The sequence below is a fragment of the Thamnophis sirtalis genome, unplaced genomic scaffold (genome assembly GCF_051295495.1).
Source record: "Thamnophis sirtalis isolate CommonGarterSnake01/CBP01778 unplaced genomic scaffold, rThaSir2_p1.2 scaffold_2, whole genome shotgun sequence".
NCBI lineage: Eukaryota > Metazoa > Chordata > Lepidosauria > Squamata > Natricidae > Thamnophis > Thamnophis sirtalis.
The window spans coordinates 65,537,125-65,553,133 of record NW_028261382.1 but is presented as its reverse complement, the minus strand read 5'-3'; the positions used below and the strand labels follow the sequence as shown (position 1 = coordinate 65,553,133).

The window sequence follows — 16,009 nt, the reverse complement described above, 5'->3', positions numbered from 1 at the left end:
CAAAACTAAGCAGCCAACACACTGCTAGAGAATGACAGAGAGAGAGAGAGAGACAGAGAGAGAGAGAGACAGAGACAGAGAGAGAGAGACAGAGAGAGAGAGAAAAAAAACAGTGCCACTCTCCCCATTTTTGTTGAGAAAGCTTGCAAGATCTTGGCTTCACTCCTATTTTATTTTATTTTATTTTGCACTTTGCAATCTGGAGAAAATCTGGGAGGAGCAGAGCAGGTCATTGGGAAAAGCCTTGCCTGTTTTGCATCCGTTGCAAGGAACTAAACGATGCCAGGGAAAAACGGCTGCCTTTCAAGACCCCGGCAGCTCAGTACAAGCCGTGCCGGTTTGCAAGAAGTGTGGGTCCCTTGGAAGACCCACACCCCTTGAGATGTGTGATTGGGCGGGGGGCTGAGTGGCCATTCAAAGGCCTTTCAATTCATGCCCTCCCGCTTAGAGGCCCCAGTGTCTGGCCTCCAATGACATTCAACCAGATTACAGGGCTTCGAGGGGAGGGGCTGCCGCCGTCGGGAGCTAAGTAAAGCTCCTGCCAGGACTCTGGTTCGTATATCTTATAAGATCTATAGATATCTCTCCTTTCTGGCAGAAAGGGGCAGGGAGAAGGTCAGTCGTTAGGATCTCTTTGTAATTCATAGCTTTTTTTTTTTTTGCTGTGAATGGAGAAGAGGTTCAACATTAGCTGAGCCTTTACTCCGGCCAGTTTTCCGCGCTGCTTTTTTTTGCAGCCTAGGCAGATTGCCTCCCCCCCAGGACAAAACTAAGCTATTTAAAAGCCAATTCGGGCGGGGAACATTCCCGAGGAACTTTCTCTATTACTATTTAAAATACCAGCTTCAATCTCGCAAAAGGCTCCCTCTCTTCTTTTTTTAACTGCGTCACAAGATGGCGATCTCGTAGCTTTTGTGTTTGATCTGACGCAGCTAGCTGACCCTACCCTCCTGAAGGCTTCTCCGTACTAATTGCTAAAAGATTATCTGAGGGGAGCACAGACTTTGATTTTTGGCTCGCTGGATTCTCTTATTTTTATTCTGGAATGGCTCCCAAACTTAGACAGAAGCGCCTCCTTAATAATATATCTCCCAAAAATGCCATGAAGCCGCTACCCTTGTTTCCTACACCCTCCACGGGAGATTTGCTAACACAAGAATTCCTTCTTAAAACGCTTAATGATTTCAGACAGGAGATTAATCAACTGATTTCGGATTTATCTGATGAATTTGATGCTAAAATTGCTCAGGCAAAGCAGGATATAATCGGGGTAATGACAGTCATGACAGATTATATTGCTGAAACGGAGGACAAATTGGAACTTTTGGAAGAAAGTAACCTTAATCTGATATCAAAAATTCAAACGTTAGAACAGGAAATTGAATCTGCACAAAAAGAAATTGTCAAATTAAATTATAACAAGTCTGCCTTTGCTATACGTGTTAGAGGGCTGCGTGAAAACCAACAGGAGAATTTGAAACAGACATTCTTTGAGGCTTTCAGCCGCTTGGTGGGAAGTCCGGGACTTAACTTTGATTGGCAGATTCAAAGAATTTACCGCCAGAATTCCTGGGTAGCAAAACAGCGACAGCTTCCGAGGGACATAATAATATACTTTACTACAAGGGAATCTAGAAATGAGATAACACAGAGGCTCTACGGAAAAAGGTTGAGAATTGACGGGGACGACTTGATTGTTTTTAAGGAAATACCATTTCAAATGTTAAGATCAAGGAGACAGTATGCTTTCTTAACCGAAGAACTCAGAAACTCTCAGATTTCATATAGATGGGAAGTCCCAGCTGGTATTACAGTTACATTTGGCGACCAAAAACACCGCATTAACTCTGTCTGTGAAGCCCGAAAATTTTACTACGAGACCCTGAAGGCGGGACTTCCTGATTCATCCGGATCTGGGGAGAGACAGGGAGAAGGAGAAGACAAACAGCGAGACACGTGGTTACAAGGTGGAGCGTGTTGCTTTTCTCTTCCGGAAGGGCAGAAGACTAAAGAATAAAGACTAGCGATGTTTTTAAAGCTTTATGATTTCCGTCTGGGATAAAATGGAAAAGTGGCATATCGATGATGAGACATGGAGACTGAAAGAAGCGTTGCTGATTGGGGACATATATTGTACAGAAATTTTGTTTGAACTCTAACTTTAATTGCGCATGAACTATTCTTTTAGGTGAAGAGAGCGGAAATTGTGATCTTTTTGAGTTGTGGTTTGGGACAAACGGAGTTGGGAGGTGCGTGGGAGAGGGAAGGGCAGCGAAAGTTTAATTAGATTACATGGGGCTAGAACGTAAGCTGATGTTTGTTTGAGTTGCTATATTAATATAAGGTTAAGAAAGTTTGGTCGGAGAATCTTCAGGAAAGTGGAGTAAATATGGGAGGAGCAACGAATATGGATAAAATATATATGTGGATATGGATAAAGGCAGGGTGGAAGGTAAAAAATTTATATGTGGAGGTGGGTAAGGATAGAAAGGGAGGTGTTGGAAATGAAAAATGAAAGAAGTATTTGAGTTAATGGTGTTATAGAAAGGTTTGGATACTTGGATAAAAAAGGAGATAAATTAAAGGTTTGAATAGATAGACAAAGCAAGGAGATTTTTAGTTGGGGAATTCTAACTGATCAACTTACCTGGCTCTAATATAGTTTGAAACCCTGCAAGTAGTAAAATAATCGAAATTTGGAATGAGTCACATTGATTAAGATTTATAGATAATGGGAAGCTGTGGTAACGTAGTGGGCTTATGACCCTTTTTGTTTCTTTCTCCTTTTTGTGTGTGAGTGTGGGTGTTTTTTTTTTTATTATTTCTTATTTTCTACTATTTTTCCTTTTTCTTTTTGGCTACTTTTATCTTACTTTTTTTAAATTTTAAAGTTAGTTGGCCTTATTATACTTAAATGCTTGTTAAAGAATTATGCCGGGCATGGGACCTGCGAAGCCGTAAGGGGGTTAGGGAGGGGGGATTATAGGGGGGAGGGGGGAGGGTGGAATTACAGTTTCAATCCTTAGAACAATAAGAATTCACTTGTGTACTGCCGTTTTTTTTTTTCTTTTTCTTTTTTTCTTTTTCTACTTTTATTGTAAAAAACAAATTGAATTGTATGGATACACCAAAGTGGGGAGAAGAGGGAAAGAGAAGGGAGAAGTAAAGAGGGAGTGAGAGGGAATGTAAGGAGGGTAAATGGAGGGAGGGGGAGATGTCTGAGGGGGAAGGGAAGTAGAAGAGGGGAATGTTGGAGGGGTGAAAGGAAAGTTGGAGGGGGAAGAGAGGGTGTATGGGGGAATGAAGTGTTATGTTGGGGGGTTTTTTTTTTTTTTCCTTTTTTCTTTGCACAGTATATAAGTGATTGTACAAAATGAAAATGAAAATGAAATAAAATATTTAAAACTGACATTCAACCAGATTACAGATTAACAGAAGGAAGAGATTTTCTAGGTCATCTAGTCCAACCCCTCCCCCCCTGCCCAAGTAGGAGATCCTACACCATTTCTAACAGATGGCAGTTCAGTCTCTTCTTGAAAGCCTCCAGTGATGAAGCTCCCACAACTTCTGAAGGCAACTTTTGTTCCATGGGTGAATTCCTCTCACTGTCAGAAAATGTCTCCTTATTTCCAGGTTGAATCTCTCCTTGGTCAATTTCCATCCATTGTTCCTTCTCTGGCCTTCAGGTGCTTTGGAAAATAGCTCGACCGCCTCCTGTCTGGGGCAGCCCCTCAAATACTGGAAGACTGCTATCCTGTCTCCCCTGGTCCTTCTCTTCACTAGACCAGCCATGCCCAGTTCCTCTAACTCTCGCTTCAAACTTACAAAGCGCCTCACACGTGTGTACTCAGTGTCCTCGGAACCAGCTGTTGCATCCCCCTCTATGATTCTCCCCCTCCTCCCAGCATCTCTGACTCATGCCTGCGTCTCTGACACAGAATATTTACCTGAAAACTGCTTTGTAATGAGTTCCTTTAAGCACTGACTGAAAAAGGTTTCCAATTGTTTCTAAGTTAACACCGGTCCTTCACATCAGAACTTGGCAGGAAGTGGGATGGGGGAACGGGACTGTTAAATTATTCCTTCGTTCCCCCCCCCCCCAAGTTAAATGGGGAGATTGCAACCCAGGCAGTTCTCCACTTACGATCGCCGCCAAGCCCAGAATTTCTGCAGCTTAGCGAGACAGTGAATTTTGCCCCGTTTTCCCCAACCTTTCTCGCCACAGTCGTTAAGTGAATCCCTGCAGTTGTTAAAAGTTAGCAACACCGACTTCGCCGGTCAGGAAAGTCGCAAAAGTGGATCATAGGACCCCGGGACGCTGCAACCATCATAAACACGAGCCAGCTGCCAAGTGTCCAAATTTTGATCACGGGACCATGAAATGGGTTGGGTGTGTGTGCTGCAATGGTCGTAAGTGTGAAAAATGGTCGTAAGTCACTTTTTTCAGTAACATTGTAACTTCAAACAGTCTCTAAGCAAACCATTGTAAGTTGAGGACTACCTATAACTAACCTATAAATAAACCAATACCTATAAATAGCAAGCATCTGCTATAAGTTGCTTGATCAGTTCCAAAGGGAAAAGAGGGGGAAATTGTCCATTTCTGTTTTATATGCTTGTAACCCATCTCTGATGCCAATCAGTCAAACAATTACCTTGCCCAGACTTGATCCCACATATTAAAGATTAATTAATCCAGAAGTCCTGCTAAGTAGTGTATTTTTCAGAATATAAGACACGCCGAAGTATAAGACACACCTAGCCTTTGGGGAGGAAAGCAAGAAAAAAAAAATCTGCCTCTGCCTCCCAACAATTTACCTCCTTGCAGCAAACAGCAAACAGCCTGTTTCAATTCCAATTTCAGCACAGCCTGACTAGCACAAGCAGCTGATTGTCTCCTGACAATCAGCTGTTTCAGGCTACAGGGATTGCCATAGCCTATTGCCCCTCCGTGTGTCCTGTTTTCACCCTCTGCATGTCCCATTTTCGGCCTCTGCCTGCACCATTTTCCACCCATTCCGAGCGGCGGGGATCAGAATGGGTAGAAAAAGGGATGCACAGAGGTGGCAATAGGCAATGGCAATTCATGCAGGCTCCGATAATCAGCTGCTTGTGCTAATCAGGCTGTGCTGAAGATGAAATAGGGTGTTTGGGGTTTGCTGCTAGGAGGAAGAGGCAAAAGGATGCGGGCTGGACTACATTTGGTGTATAAGACACACAAAAATTTTCACCCTTTTTGGGAGGGGGGAGTGCATTTATACTCCAAAAAATACGGTAATAATCAGGAAGTTTTTAATCTTTGGCTCCTTCTCCAGAAAATGTGAGAGTATTTATCAGCCTCTTGTGAAATTACAATGCTCTGTTGGGGCACAGAACATAACTTGGGTGGGCTTCCAGCCATGAAGGTTGGCTCTTAGTGGCAAACTAGCTGACGAAATAGAAACATTAAGGATTACGACAGCCGTGTTTCTCTGCCTTGGTGACTTTAAGATGGGTGGACTTCAACGCCCAGAATTCCCCCAGGCCAGCCATGACGGCTGAGGGATTCTGGGAGTTGAGATCCACACATCTTAAAGCAGGTTTTTTTTTTCCAAAAGGCAACTGGACTTCCTTTCTTTTTGCTTGAAGGCATTTTGCTTCTCATTCAAGAAGCTTCTTCAGCTCTGACTTGGATGGTGGGGAAGGGAAGGATTTATACTCCTTGCAGACAGCTGGTCACTTGCATCCTTTTTGCTTCCTTTTAGATAAACCTCCAAGTGCTTCAATGAGCCTCTAAAAGGATGCAAATCAAGTTGTAATTTAATCAATTTGATTAATTCAATAAAGGGGGAATGTGTTATGTCCAAGAACTGGGCATGGCTAGTTTAGTGAACTTTGAAGAAGGACCTTAACTGTCTATGGGGCTTCTCCATCATCCAGGTCATGGTTGTCCCAAAGGTGCTTTTTTTCAGGAGGCAACTGGACTCTTTTGTTTTTTTCTTTTGAAGACGTTTCATTTCTCACCCAAGAAGCTTCTTCAGCTTTGACAGGATAAAGGGGGATAGTGGGTACCGTATTTTTTTGGAGTATAAGATACCCCCTCCCTAAAAAAGGGTGAAAATTTGGGTACGTCTTATACACCGAATGTAACACCCACCCACTCACCGGCCCCCACCCTTTGGCCTCTGCCTCCCAGCAATTTACCTCCTTGCAGCAAACGGAGAAAAATGGGGCTTGCAGAGGCAGCAATAGGGTATAGAAATCCCTGCAGCCTGAAACAGCTGATCTTCGGGAGGCCTGTGCTTAAACTGAAATTGAAAGTGAAACTGGCTGCTGCAAGGAGGCAAATTGCTGGGAGGCTGAGGCAGATTTTTTTTCTTCTAATCAGGTTAAACTGAAACAGGCTGTTTGCTGCAAGGAGGTATGTCAATAACTATAAATGCCTATATAATGTTCAAATTATTAGATTTGTTTTTTAAATACTGCTTTATTAGTGTTCTAGACAACTTAACAAAATTAAGAAGCTTTTTAAAATAAATGCTTGATCTGAAGAGGCCCAGTGCTATTTTATCTTCTTTTAAATAGCAGAGAATAATGTAAACTTCCAGAAAGCACATCAATTTTAACAAGCATTTGTACAAGTATAGTCTGAAATGTAACATCACAAACAGTGTATATTGTCTGTACTGTTTGCTGTTTGTTGCAAGGAGGCAAATTGCTGGGAGGGAGGGGCAGATTTTTTTTCTCGTTTTCCTCCCCAAAAGCTAGGCGCATCTTATACTTCGGAGAGTCTTATATTCCGAAAAAATTGTAATTACCAGCTGTCTGCAAGGAATATAAATCCTTCCATTCCCAACTATCCTGTCAGAATGGAAGAAGCTTCTTGGATGAGGAGCGAAATGTCTTCAAGCAAAAACAAAGTCCAGGTATCTCCTGAAAATGCACCTTTGGAACAAGCATGACACGAGATGACCAAGCATGTCCGTAGATATTAAAGTTGCCAAATTTGGAGAGCCCTGGTCGAAGCGAAAACGGATCAAGAGATTCAACTTCATCCTGAAGAAACATCTCACCTTCTGCCTCGACCTCCTCGGCCATCTCCTCCTCGTTGCCGCTGGTGCCCGACCCATCCTGGCCCATCTCTTCGTCCTCAGCGACTGGAGCGAAAGCTCTTTCCTCGTTTTGGATTACAGGACCTTTTTTCTTCTTTCTCCGGGAGTTCCTTTCTTTCTCCTGATTAAGCCAAGCAGGAAAGGAAGGTTATGAATCTTGGTGGAATCCCATCTTGTTGTCACTGGCAGCATCAGCAAAAGAGTAAACATTGTGTTAAACACACACACACACACACACACACACCACCACCACCACCACCACCAGGAGGTTGAAACAGCCATTCTTGGAAATAGCAAGGGCTGGGATTGCAGAAGCTAAGATTCCGAGAATTGGCTTAAAAGGGCCATTTTCGGAAGTGGGTTTTTTTTTTTTTTTTGCTAAATTGGCTCGACCATCACATCATCACAGCCTCTTACAGCATCCTCTGCACCGCAGAAGGAAGAGAGTTACACAACCACACCCACAGACACACCCACAATTGCACGCTCGCTGTTACTACTACTTTGGTCCATCACATTAATAACACCCATAAACGTTTTTTGTGTGTGCGTGTGTGTGTACGGAGAATACTTTGAAAATTTTATGCTGGCTTAACAAAAGAGCTAGAATTCAGCGTTTGTTGCCTCTGCTCACTATAATTCTGATTTCATCCTGGGAAGATGCAGGGAGGCAGTTTTGTCTAGTGGTTAAAGCACTAGGCTAAAAAACCAGGAAACTGTAAGTTCTTATCTTGGGCATACAAAAAACCCCTGTTGCGGCTAGCCTGCTGCCAGTAGAACTGGCAGCAGACCCAGGATGATGAGGAGGCTGGGGAGAAATTTGGGCCAGTTCTGGAGTCTGGGGAAGGCTCTGATGGATGAGATAGAGCCTCGGCCATCCGACATTTCCCAGCCACTGGAGAGGCAGCTGCCTTTGGAGGCTGATATAAGTGAGGAGGAAGAACAGTGGGGCCTGTTCCAGATGCACGCACCGAGCTGTTAGGAGAGGGGAACAATGGAGGACAAGGAGTTGACTAGGGAAGCAAAGCACACGTGGAATGGCCCCTCCCTGGCTGGGGAATAAATAGAAGGAAAGGGGAGTGGTAGTCGTGGGAGACAACAGTTTGTATTTCTGAAGATCTGGCTCATTGCCTTTCATGCAACAAAGATTGCTTGCCAGAACTTAATTTGCAGCTTTGCGGCTGGAAGCTCATGATCTTGCAATTATCGCAAGAAACTGATAAGTTAACAATACAGTTAACTCCCTGTCCTTCAGGGAGTTAACTGTATTGCAATTAACTCCATGAAGGACTAATGCCTGGACTTTTCAGTGGGTGAATGCCATTAATTCACAGGAGATAAATAAAGAGGTTTTTCGTGACAAGTCTGTTTCTTGTTTCTGCTAAGGTTGGGTCAGAACAAAACCTGGAGGGGTGACTTTTTAAATTTTTTGCAAAAAAAATTGGACTAAAATACATACCTGGTTAGAAAAAACGATACAGCTGCATTTTGATTTTAAACCAGAAATATTTGGTGGAGGGGAGGGGTATTTTACCAGAAGAGAATAATAAAGGGAATACATATCTAATCTTACATGTGTTGACAGCAGAAAGGATTGTGTTTGCACAACAGTGGAAAAATGAAGAGACGAAAGTGTTATAATAAAAATATTACAATGTGCAGAGATGGACAGATTAACACTAACAACAAAGAAGGAAGAAACAATACTTTTTAACATGGGATTTGTTTTACCAATGGGTAACTAACAGAAACAGAGGTTAGAAACTAAAAAGATTAAGAGAATGATTAATTATATCATGAAAGTTTTCCAGTATGGACAAGCTAATCTTATTATTACTATGTGTTTATTATTAATGATATGTCTATTATGATTACTATTAACGCTTATAGTTGTTTTGTTCCTCAAAACTAATTGTCCTCGGACAACATGCTGTTCAGATTGAAAAAAATAATCTTTTGGCTTTTCTTACCTGAGTTTTCCCTTGGAATAAACGCAAATAAAATGGGGGGGGGGAAGCAAACAAAACCCGGATTTCATCGGTACGGGAGAGCCTTGGCGAAGTTTGAACTCCTGCCAGAGACACCATTTGGATAAGTGCACATTATCAGGAGCCGCTGGGGTGCTTGACGAAGTGAACACAAACCAATGGCAACGAGCCCCGTTACTATGGCGAAGCAATCTTGGCGCTTCCGCCTCTTCCTCGCGTCCTGGGTGACTCATTGCAACCCCAGTGGAGCAAGAAAATTAACCCGGGATGGACAACTGGGGAACCTGCTTCGGATGGCATGCTGCCCTCCCGTTGTTCTCCCTCCCCCCCAGGGCTTTCCGTTTGGAGCACGGGGGGGTGGGGGTGGTCAAGGGAAAAGAGGGATTTAAACAACAACAGCAACAATACACTCGTGATTAAAAACCCTGGTGCTCCAGATGTGACATGGGAACTGCATGTCGAAGACGAAGGAGAAAGGCAGGGTAGGAAATGTTTCACCAAGGCTAATCGTCATCATCTTCGGAAGACGGCATGACATCTGGGGATCAGGGGACGTTTTGCCACATCTGGAGGACCGCATCTTCCCCACTGGGTGGTGGGGAATGGAAGGATTTATATTCCTTGTAAACAGCTGATCATTTGCATCCTTTTAGAGGGTCGTTGAGGCTACTTGGAGGGCTTACCTGAAAAAAGCACCTTTGGGACAACCATGACCTGGGTGACTGAGAATCTCTATCGAATTTCAGCTATAAAATTTGGGATGAAGACCCTTGGAATGGTGTGGGAGTAGGAATTGATTTCCAGAGGAAAAGATTGCAGACTACAGGAACCATTTACACTACTCAGATGACCCTGAGGACACAGATAAGCCCCCAAGTGGCCTCAAGGACCCTCTAAAAGGATGCAAATGACCAGCAAGGAATATCAATCCTTCCATTCCCCACCATCCAGTCAGAGCTGAAGAAGCTTCTTGGGTGAGAAGCAAAACATCTTCAAAGGAAAAATTAGAAAGTCCAGTTGCCTCCTGAAAAAAACAGCTTTGGGACAACCGTGACCTGGATGATGGAGAATCTCTACAGACTTTTAGCCAATTTGGGATGAACCCCCTTGGAATGGTGTGGGAGTAGGAACGGATTTCCACAAGGAAAAAATGCAGGCTACAGGAACCATTTGCACCACTCAGGTGACCCTGAGGACACAGAGAAACCTCCAAGTGGCCTCAAGGACCCTCTAAAAGGATGGAAATGACCAGTTGTCTGCAAGGAATATCAATCCTTCCATTCCCCACCACCCAGTGAGAGCAAAAGAAGCTCCTTAGATGAGAAGCGAAACTCTTCAAAACTAAAAATAAGAAAATCCAGTTGAAAGAAAGCACTATTGGGATTCCCAAACAAGTTTTCCGTATCAAGATCCCCAAGATCTTGAATCCTCAACATGATTCTGAGTCCTTCCGTTCTGCGCATCCTTGGCCCAGCCCTCCCGCCGGCTGTGTGCATGCAGAGTAGCAAATGTTTAGGAAAACGGGATGTTAGATTAACCACAAGCTTTTTGTTCTCTTCCCCCCCCCCCCTCTCTATTCAGATTTATGACATCTGTTGTTGCCGGCAAAACAATAGCGTGGGTTGTTGTTGTTGGTTTTTTCCCCTTTTTAAGAAAAAAGGAGAGAAGAATGGCAACTCAAACCAGCTGAGTGTTCATTGTTCTTTTGCCAAAAAGGAAGGGGAAAAAAAGAAAGAGAAACTCCAAAACTGCTGCTCTAAAGAAAACGATGGGAGTCAGGCGAATGACATCAATCGGGAAGATGCAGAGAATAGAGAGAAGACCATAAACAGCTACTCTTCCACTGTTAACAAAGCCATTGTAAATCACGATGGTCGTAAAACAAGTAGGCCCCGGTGACCTGAGGACTTGTTCAAACGCACCATGATGGAGAGCGATGGCATGCATGCCACAGGTGGGGGTTGAGCAGGGGGTTAGACTAGAGGACCTCCAAGATCCCTTCCTTCCAAATCTGTTATTCTGGGTACTCCATCATCGGAGGCTTTTAAGAAGAGACTGGACAGCCATTTGGTCTGGAATGGTAGAGGGTTTTTCCTGCCTTCGCAGAGGGTTGGACTAGAAGGCCTCCAAGGTCCCTTCTGACTCTGTTATCCTGAAAGGCCCATTTTGCAGAGCTGGGAAGCGCAGGATTTACCGTATTTTTCAAACGGTAAGATGCACCGGAGTATAAGACACACCAAGATTTTGAAAAGGTAATTTTTTTTTAAAAAAAAGTTAATGCACTCTGCAGGCCTCCCAAACCCTCTGCACGCCTCTTTTTTGTGAAAAACAGGGAATACAGAAAATTTGAGAGGCCCGCAAAGTGCTCCTGGGGGCTAGGGAAGGGGCAAAAATGAGCAAAAAACTGCCTGTTTTTTGCAAAAACAGGGCCATATTTTGCCACAAACAGGGCTTGCATAGCCTTTAGAAGGCCTGCAAAGTGCTCCTGGGGGCTGGGGGCGCAAACACGAGCAAAAAACGGCCCATTTTCCACTTGTTTTTGCGCTCCCCAGCCCCCAGGAGCACTCTGGAAGCCTCCTAGAGGCTATGCATGGCCATTTTTGCAAAGGGGGGGACGACGCAAAAAATGCTGTATTCAGTGTATAAGATGCACCCAGATTTTCTCCCTCTTTTTGGGAGGGAAAAAGGTACGTTTTATACTCCGAAAAATCCAGTAAATCCTCCCCTTGAACCTTAACACTGAGTGTTCATACTGTTTCCATTCAAACCCCAGAACTCAGAGGAGGCTATTCAAATCCCAGGATGCTAATGGGAGGGGGGGGGGACCCTCTGGTGTGATCCTGGCATCCGGCTGCATTTTGTGACGACTGCAGAGGGCTGGGCAAAGCGAAAGAAATTCAATTAGCCGATTTTCCGGGGATGCCTGTATGGTTTTTCCAAATGAAGGACTGGTCCCCCACGGTGACTCAGTCGTTATGACGCAGCCAGGTGAGTCCCCCAAAAGCACCGCTGGGACGTGGCAACTTCCGCACACCACCGAGGCAACCTCTTTGTGTCATTGTGCGTCGAATCCTCCTTGGGGGCAGAGAGACAAGGGAGAGGCTGGAACGGCATGCGGCAACGGATGTGCAGGCACTCCACAACTCACAACCACAATCTCTGTGGCTGAGCGAGACATTACAGGAGTGAGCTTTGCCCCATTTTACGACCTCCCTTGCAACCGCTGTTAAGTGGATCTCTGTGGTTGTTAAGTTGGTAGCACGGTTGTTAAGTGGATCTGGATACTCCGTCGGCTTTGATTGCAAAAGGGGACCACGTTACCCCGGGATACGGCGACCATCGTAAATATGAGTCATGGGAATGCTGCAACGGTTGTAAGTGTGAAAAACGGTGCTAAGTAACTTTTTTCAGTGCTGTTGTAACTTCAAACAGTCATTAAAGCAGGGGTGTCCAAACTTGGGAACTTTAAGACTTGTGGACTTCAACTCCTAGAATTCCCCAGCCAGAATTCTGGGAGTTGAAGTCCACAAGTCTTAAAGTTCCCAAGTTTGGACACCCCTGCACTAAAGGAACTGTTCTAAATTCAGATGGTTTGGCAAGTAGTTTCTACTTATGACAGTCAGAGTTTACTCCTCAAAGTTACAACGGCACTGAGAACAGTGACTTATGATGGTTTTTCACACTTATGACGGTTGCAACATCCCCGTGGATTCACATGGGATGTGATTCAAAATTCAGAATGCAGGGACTCACTTAACAGCTGTGGCAAGGGAGGTCGTAAAACGGGGCAAAACTCATTTCCGTCATGTCTCCCTCAGCCACAGAGTACTACTAACTTAACATCTGCATCGATTTGCTTAACCACCGTGGCAAGAAAGCTCGTGCAATGATGCCAAAGAGCTCCCTTCACAAGGGTGTCGCTTAGCAGCAGAAATGTTCGGCTTGATTGTGGTCGTAAGTCGAGGACTACCTGCTTCACAGCCCCTCCCTACCGTCTGCGGCCTCCTTCTCTGCTGATTTGTACGATTGCTCATTTCTCTTCTCCTTTCTCTGCAAATTCCACGCTTATCGTTAAGTTTTCATATGTATGCGTTCGTGTGTATGTAAATATGACAACTTAACAATAAGTGTGGAATTTGCAGAGAAAGGAGAAGAGAAATGAGTAATCGTGTGTGTGTGTGTGTGTGTGTGTATAGATAAGGACACACACACGCACACGTACACACGTACACACAGACACACATATTTTACTCCTACTCTGCCTGGCCCAGTCCGATCCTCTGGATAAGATCAGGCTCCGGGGAAGACACACAACAGCTGTTGTTGCTGCTGAACCTCTCTGCTGTGTCACTTTTTAGGCAACGGATAGGTGTGTAAACTATAACAGGCACAATCACCGTACCTAAGCCATACTACTCAATTCTACACCACTAATATGGTGCTGTTGGTTGTTGTTTTTGTGTTTGGGGGTTTTAATTTTCTGCAAAGGCAATACCAAACACAGGTTGAAAAATGAAAAAACAAAAATGAAAAGTAAAAGAGGAGAAAAGCACAAAAAAGGGGAAAAGCGAGAGAAGTATGGTTTTTTTTAAAAAAAATCTTATCTATGAAACTCACTTGAACCAAGCCATCATATATGGCTTAATGGTGGTTGGCTTAGTGACGGTTAACCATACAAAGCTGCCTTCCTCCCATCTAATCCAGCTTGACCCCTTGGCCTCTTCCAAAACACAGGGATTTGCAGCCATTCGTTTAGTGATGGTTTGAAGTTACAACGGCACTGAAAAAGGTGGCCGATGACCCGTCCTCTCACTTATGACCACCGCACATCTCCACTTTCAAGTCACCGAAATCCAGACCGCTGGCAAGCGGCATGTGTTGTATGACCGTTTCAACCTCCCTGGGACACGTGATGCCCATATGCACTTTCCCCAGCTGGCTTCCGACGAGCAAAATGAATGGAGGAAGCCGGATTTGTTTACCAACCGCATGATTTATTTAATAACTTCAAAAAAAGAAGGTTGCAAAATCAGGCGCGACTCACTTAAAAACTGCCTTGCTTAGAGATGGAAATTCTGCTCCCAATTTTGGCTGTAAGGCAAGGATTATTTTTCCCAAGGCTATTTCCACCTTTTCAGGTGTTTTTGCTTTTAAGCCTTTGCAAGTCTTCCATTTATCTTAGAGCAGAGATGGCTAACCTTTCGGTCATTGCATGCCAAAAGCACTCGCCCCCTTAATGCAATGTGCGTACACACCCCACGCATCCGGCCCCTGGGCCCACACCCTGCGCAGGTGCGTCCTGCCCCCTTCGTATGCATGAATGACCCACCTGCACTCCCCCGCGCATTCTTCCCATCCCCCTCACCCATTTTGGGCTTCCAGTTTGGTGGTCCAGGAGGCTTCCCAGGCCCAAAATGGGGCACAGGGAGGAGGGGCTTGCATGCACCCCGCATCCCATTTTGGGCTTGGAGGATTTCCTGCAACAACCTGGAAGACCAAATGAAGTGCGGGGGCGCTGCAATGCAATGTGAGTGCCACTCAATGCATGTGTCCTGCGCATGTGCGCATACATCCTCCTGCATGATCCCCCTGCATGCATGGCGGAGACCTGAAGAACAGCTGGCCGGTGGGAGACATGCGTGTATGCGTGGTGGAGCTAGGCTGGGGTGATGGCTGGCGTTCCTGCAGAGAGAGCTGTGCATGCCACCTGTGACACTTGTGCCATAGATTCGCCATCACAGTCTTAGAGAGAACTTTCATCCTAAAACCTCCAAGGCCTTCAGACGAGACCCGAACGTGATTTTAATTCATGTTGGTTGTTTTTTTTTTCAAACCGGTGGTTTTCTTTGGGCTGTTTTAGACTGGATTTACATGCCTTCCTTGATGCTTTTATTGAACGCGCTGGGCTGCAGTCCTTCACGGGAAGGCGAGAGATTAATCTTTGGGGGAATAATTATGAAAAGGGGGAGGGGGGGTTGGCCGCAGAAAAGTGACAAAGTGGATGGAACCAACGTGGGATCCAAAGAGCTGGACGCCTTGAAATAACCGTATCACTATGGCCAAGAGCGCTTAAAAATAACCACGTATCTCTCATCACAAGCTCACTTTTCCCTCTGAGCAAACTGAGGTTGAGGATGAAAGCTTTCTGAACGGCAACCCGCAATCACTGCTGCTTTTACTACACACAACTCCATAGGTAAGTGTTTACCAGTAGGTAGAAATATCTCAGCATCTCACCTTCTGCGTATACCCTTAGACTTATATAATCACTTCACAGTGGTGAAGTCAGCCTCTTGCCCCCAACAATTTGGGTCCTCATTTTACCCACCTCAGGAGGAGGGAAAGCTTGAGTCAGAATTGAACTGCTGGCAGGCAGGCAGGCAGGCAGGCAGGCAGGCAGGCAGGCAGGCAGGCAGGAAGGAAGGAAGGAAGGAAGGAAGGAAGGAAGGAAGGAAGGAAGGAAATAGCAATAGCACTTATGTACTGCTTCACAGTGATTTCCAGCCCTCTCTAAGGGGTTTACAGAATCAGCCTCTTGCCCCTAACAATCTGGGTCCTCATTTTATCCACCTCGGAAGGAGGGAAGGCTGAGTCAACCTTGAGCCCATCAGTATTGAACTCCTGGCAGTGGGCAGAGTTATGAAAGGAAGGAAGGAAGGAAGGAAGGAAGGAAGGAAGGAAGGAAGGAAGGAAGGAAGGAAGGAAGGAAGGAAGGAAGGAAGGAAGGAAGGAAGGAGAAAGGGAAAAGGAAGAGTAATAGCAATAAGCAATAGCAATAGCACCTAGACTTATATACCGCTTCACAGTGCTTTACACGCCTTTCTAAGCCATTTACAGAGTCAGCCTCTTGCCCCCAACAATCTGGGTCTTCATTTTACCCACCTTGGAAGGATGGGAGGCTGAGTCAACCTTGAGCCAGTCAGGATTGAA

General features: G+C 44.9%; 2 protein-coding genes across 11 annotated transcripts in view; one reads left to right on the top strand and one right to left on the bottom strand.

The window, feature by feature from the left end:
- Nucleotides 1–16,009, bottom strand: part of NCOR2 (nuclear receptor corepressor 2) — a 205,648-nt gene that overhangs the window by 80,437 nt on the left and 109,202 nt on the right. For all 10 annotated transcript variants that reach the window (XM_087705827.1, XM_087705828.1, XM_087705830.1 and 7 more), the window contains one exon: nucleotides 7,053–7,212. In XM_087705827.1, coding sequence (XP_087561953.1) covers nucleotides 7,053–7,212 — 160 coding nt within the window. The remainder of the gene's footprint in view (nucleotides 1–7,052; nucleotides 7,213–16,009) is intronic.
- Nucleotides 501–2,810, top strand: LOC148048896 (uncharacterized). Its single transcript, XM_087705838.1, has 2 exons — nucleotides 501–2,305; nucleotides 2,355–2,810. The coding sequence occupies exon 1, from the start codon at nucleotides 1,046–1,048 to the stop codon at nucleotides 2,015–2,017; it is 972 nt and encodes a 323-aa protein (XP_087561964.1). The 5' UTR covers nucleotides 501–1,045; the 3' UTR covers nucleotides 2,018–2,305; nucleotides 2,355–2,810.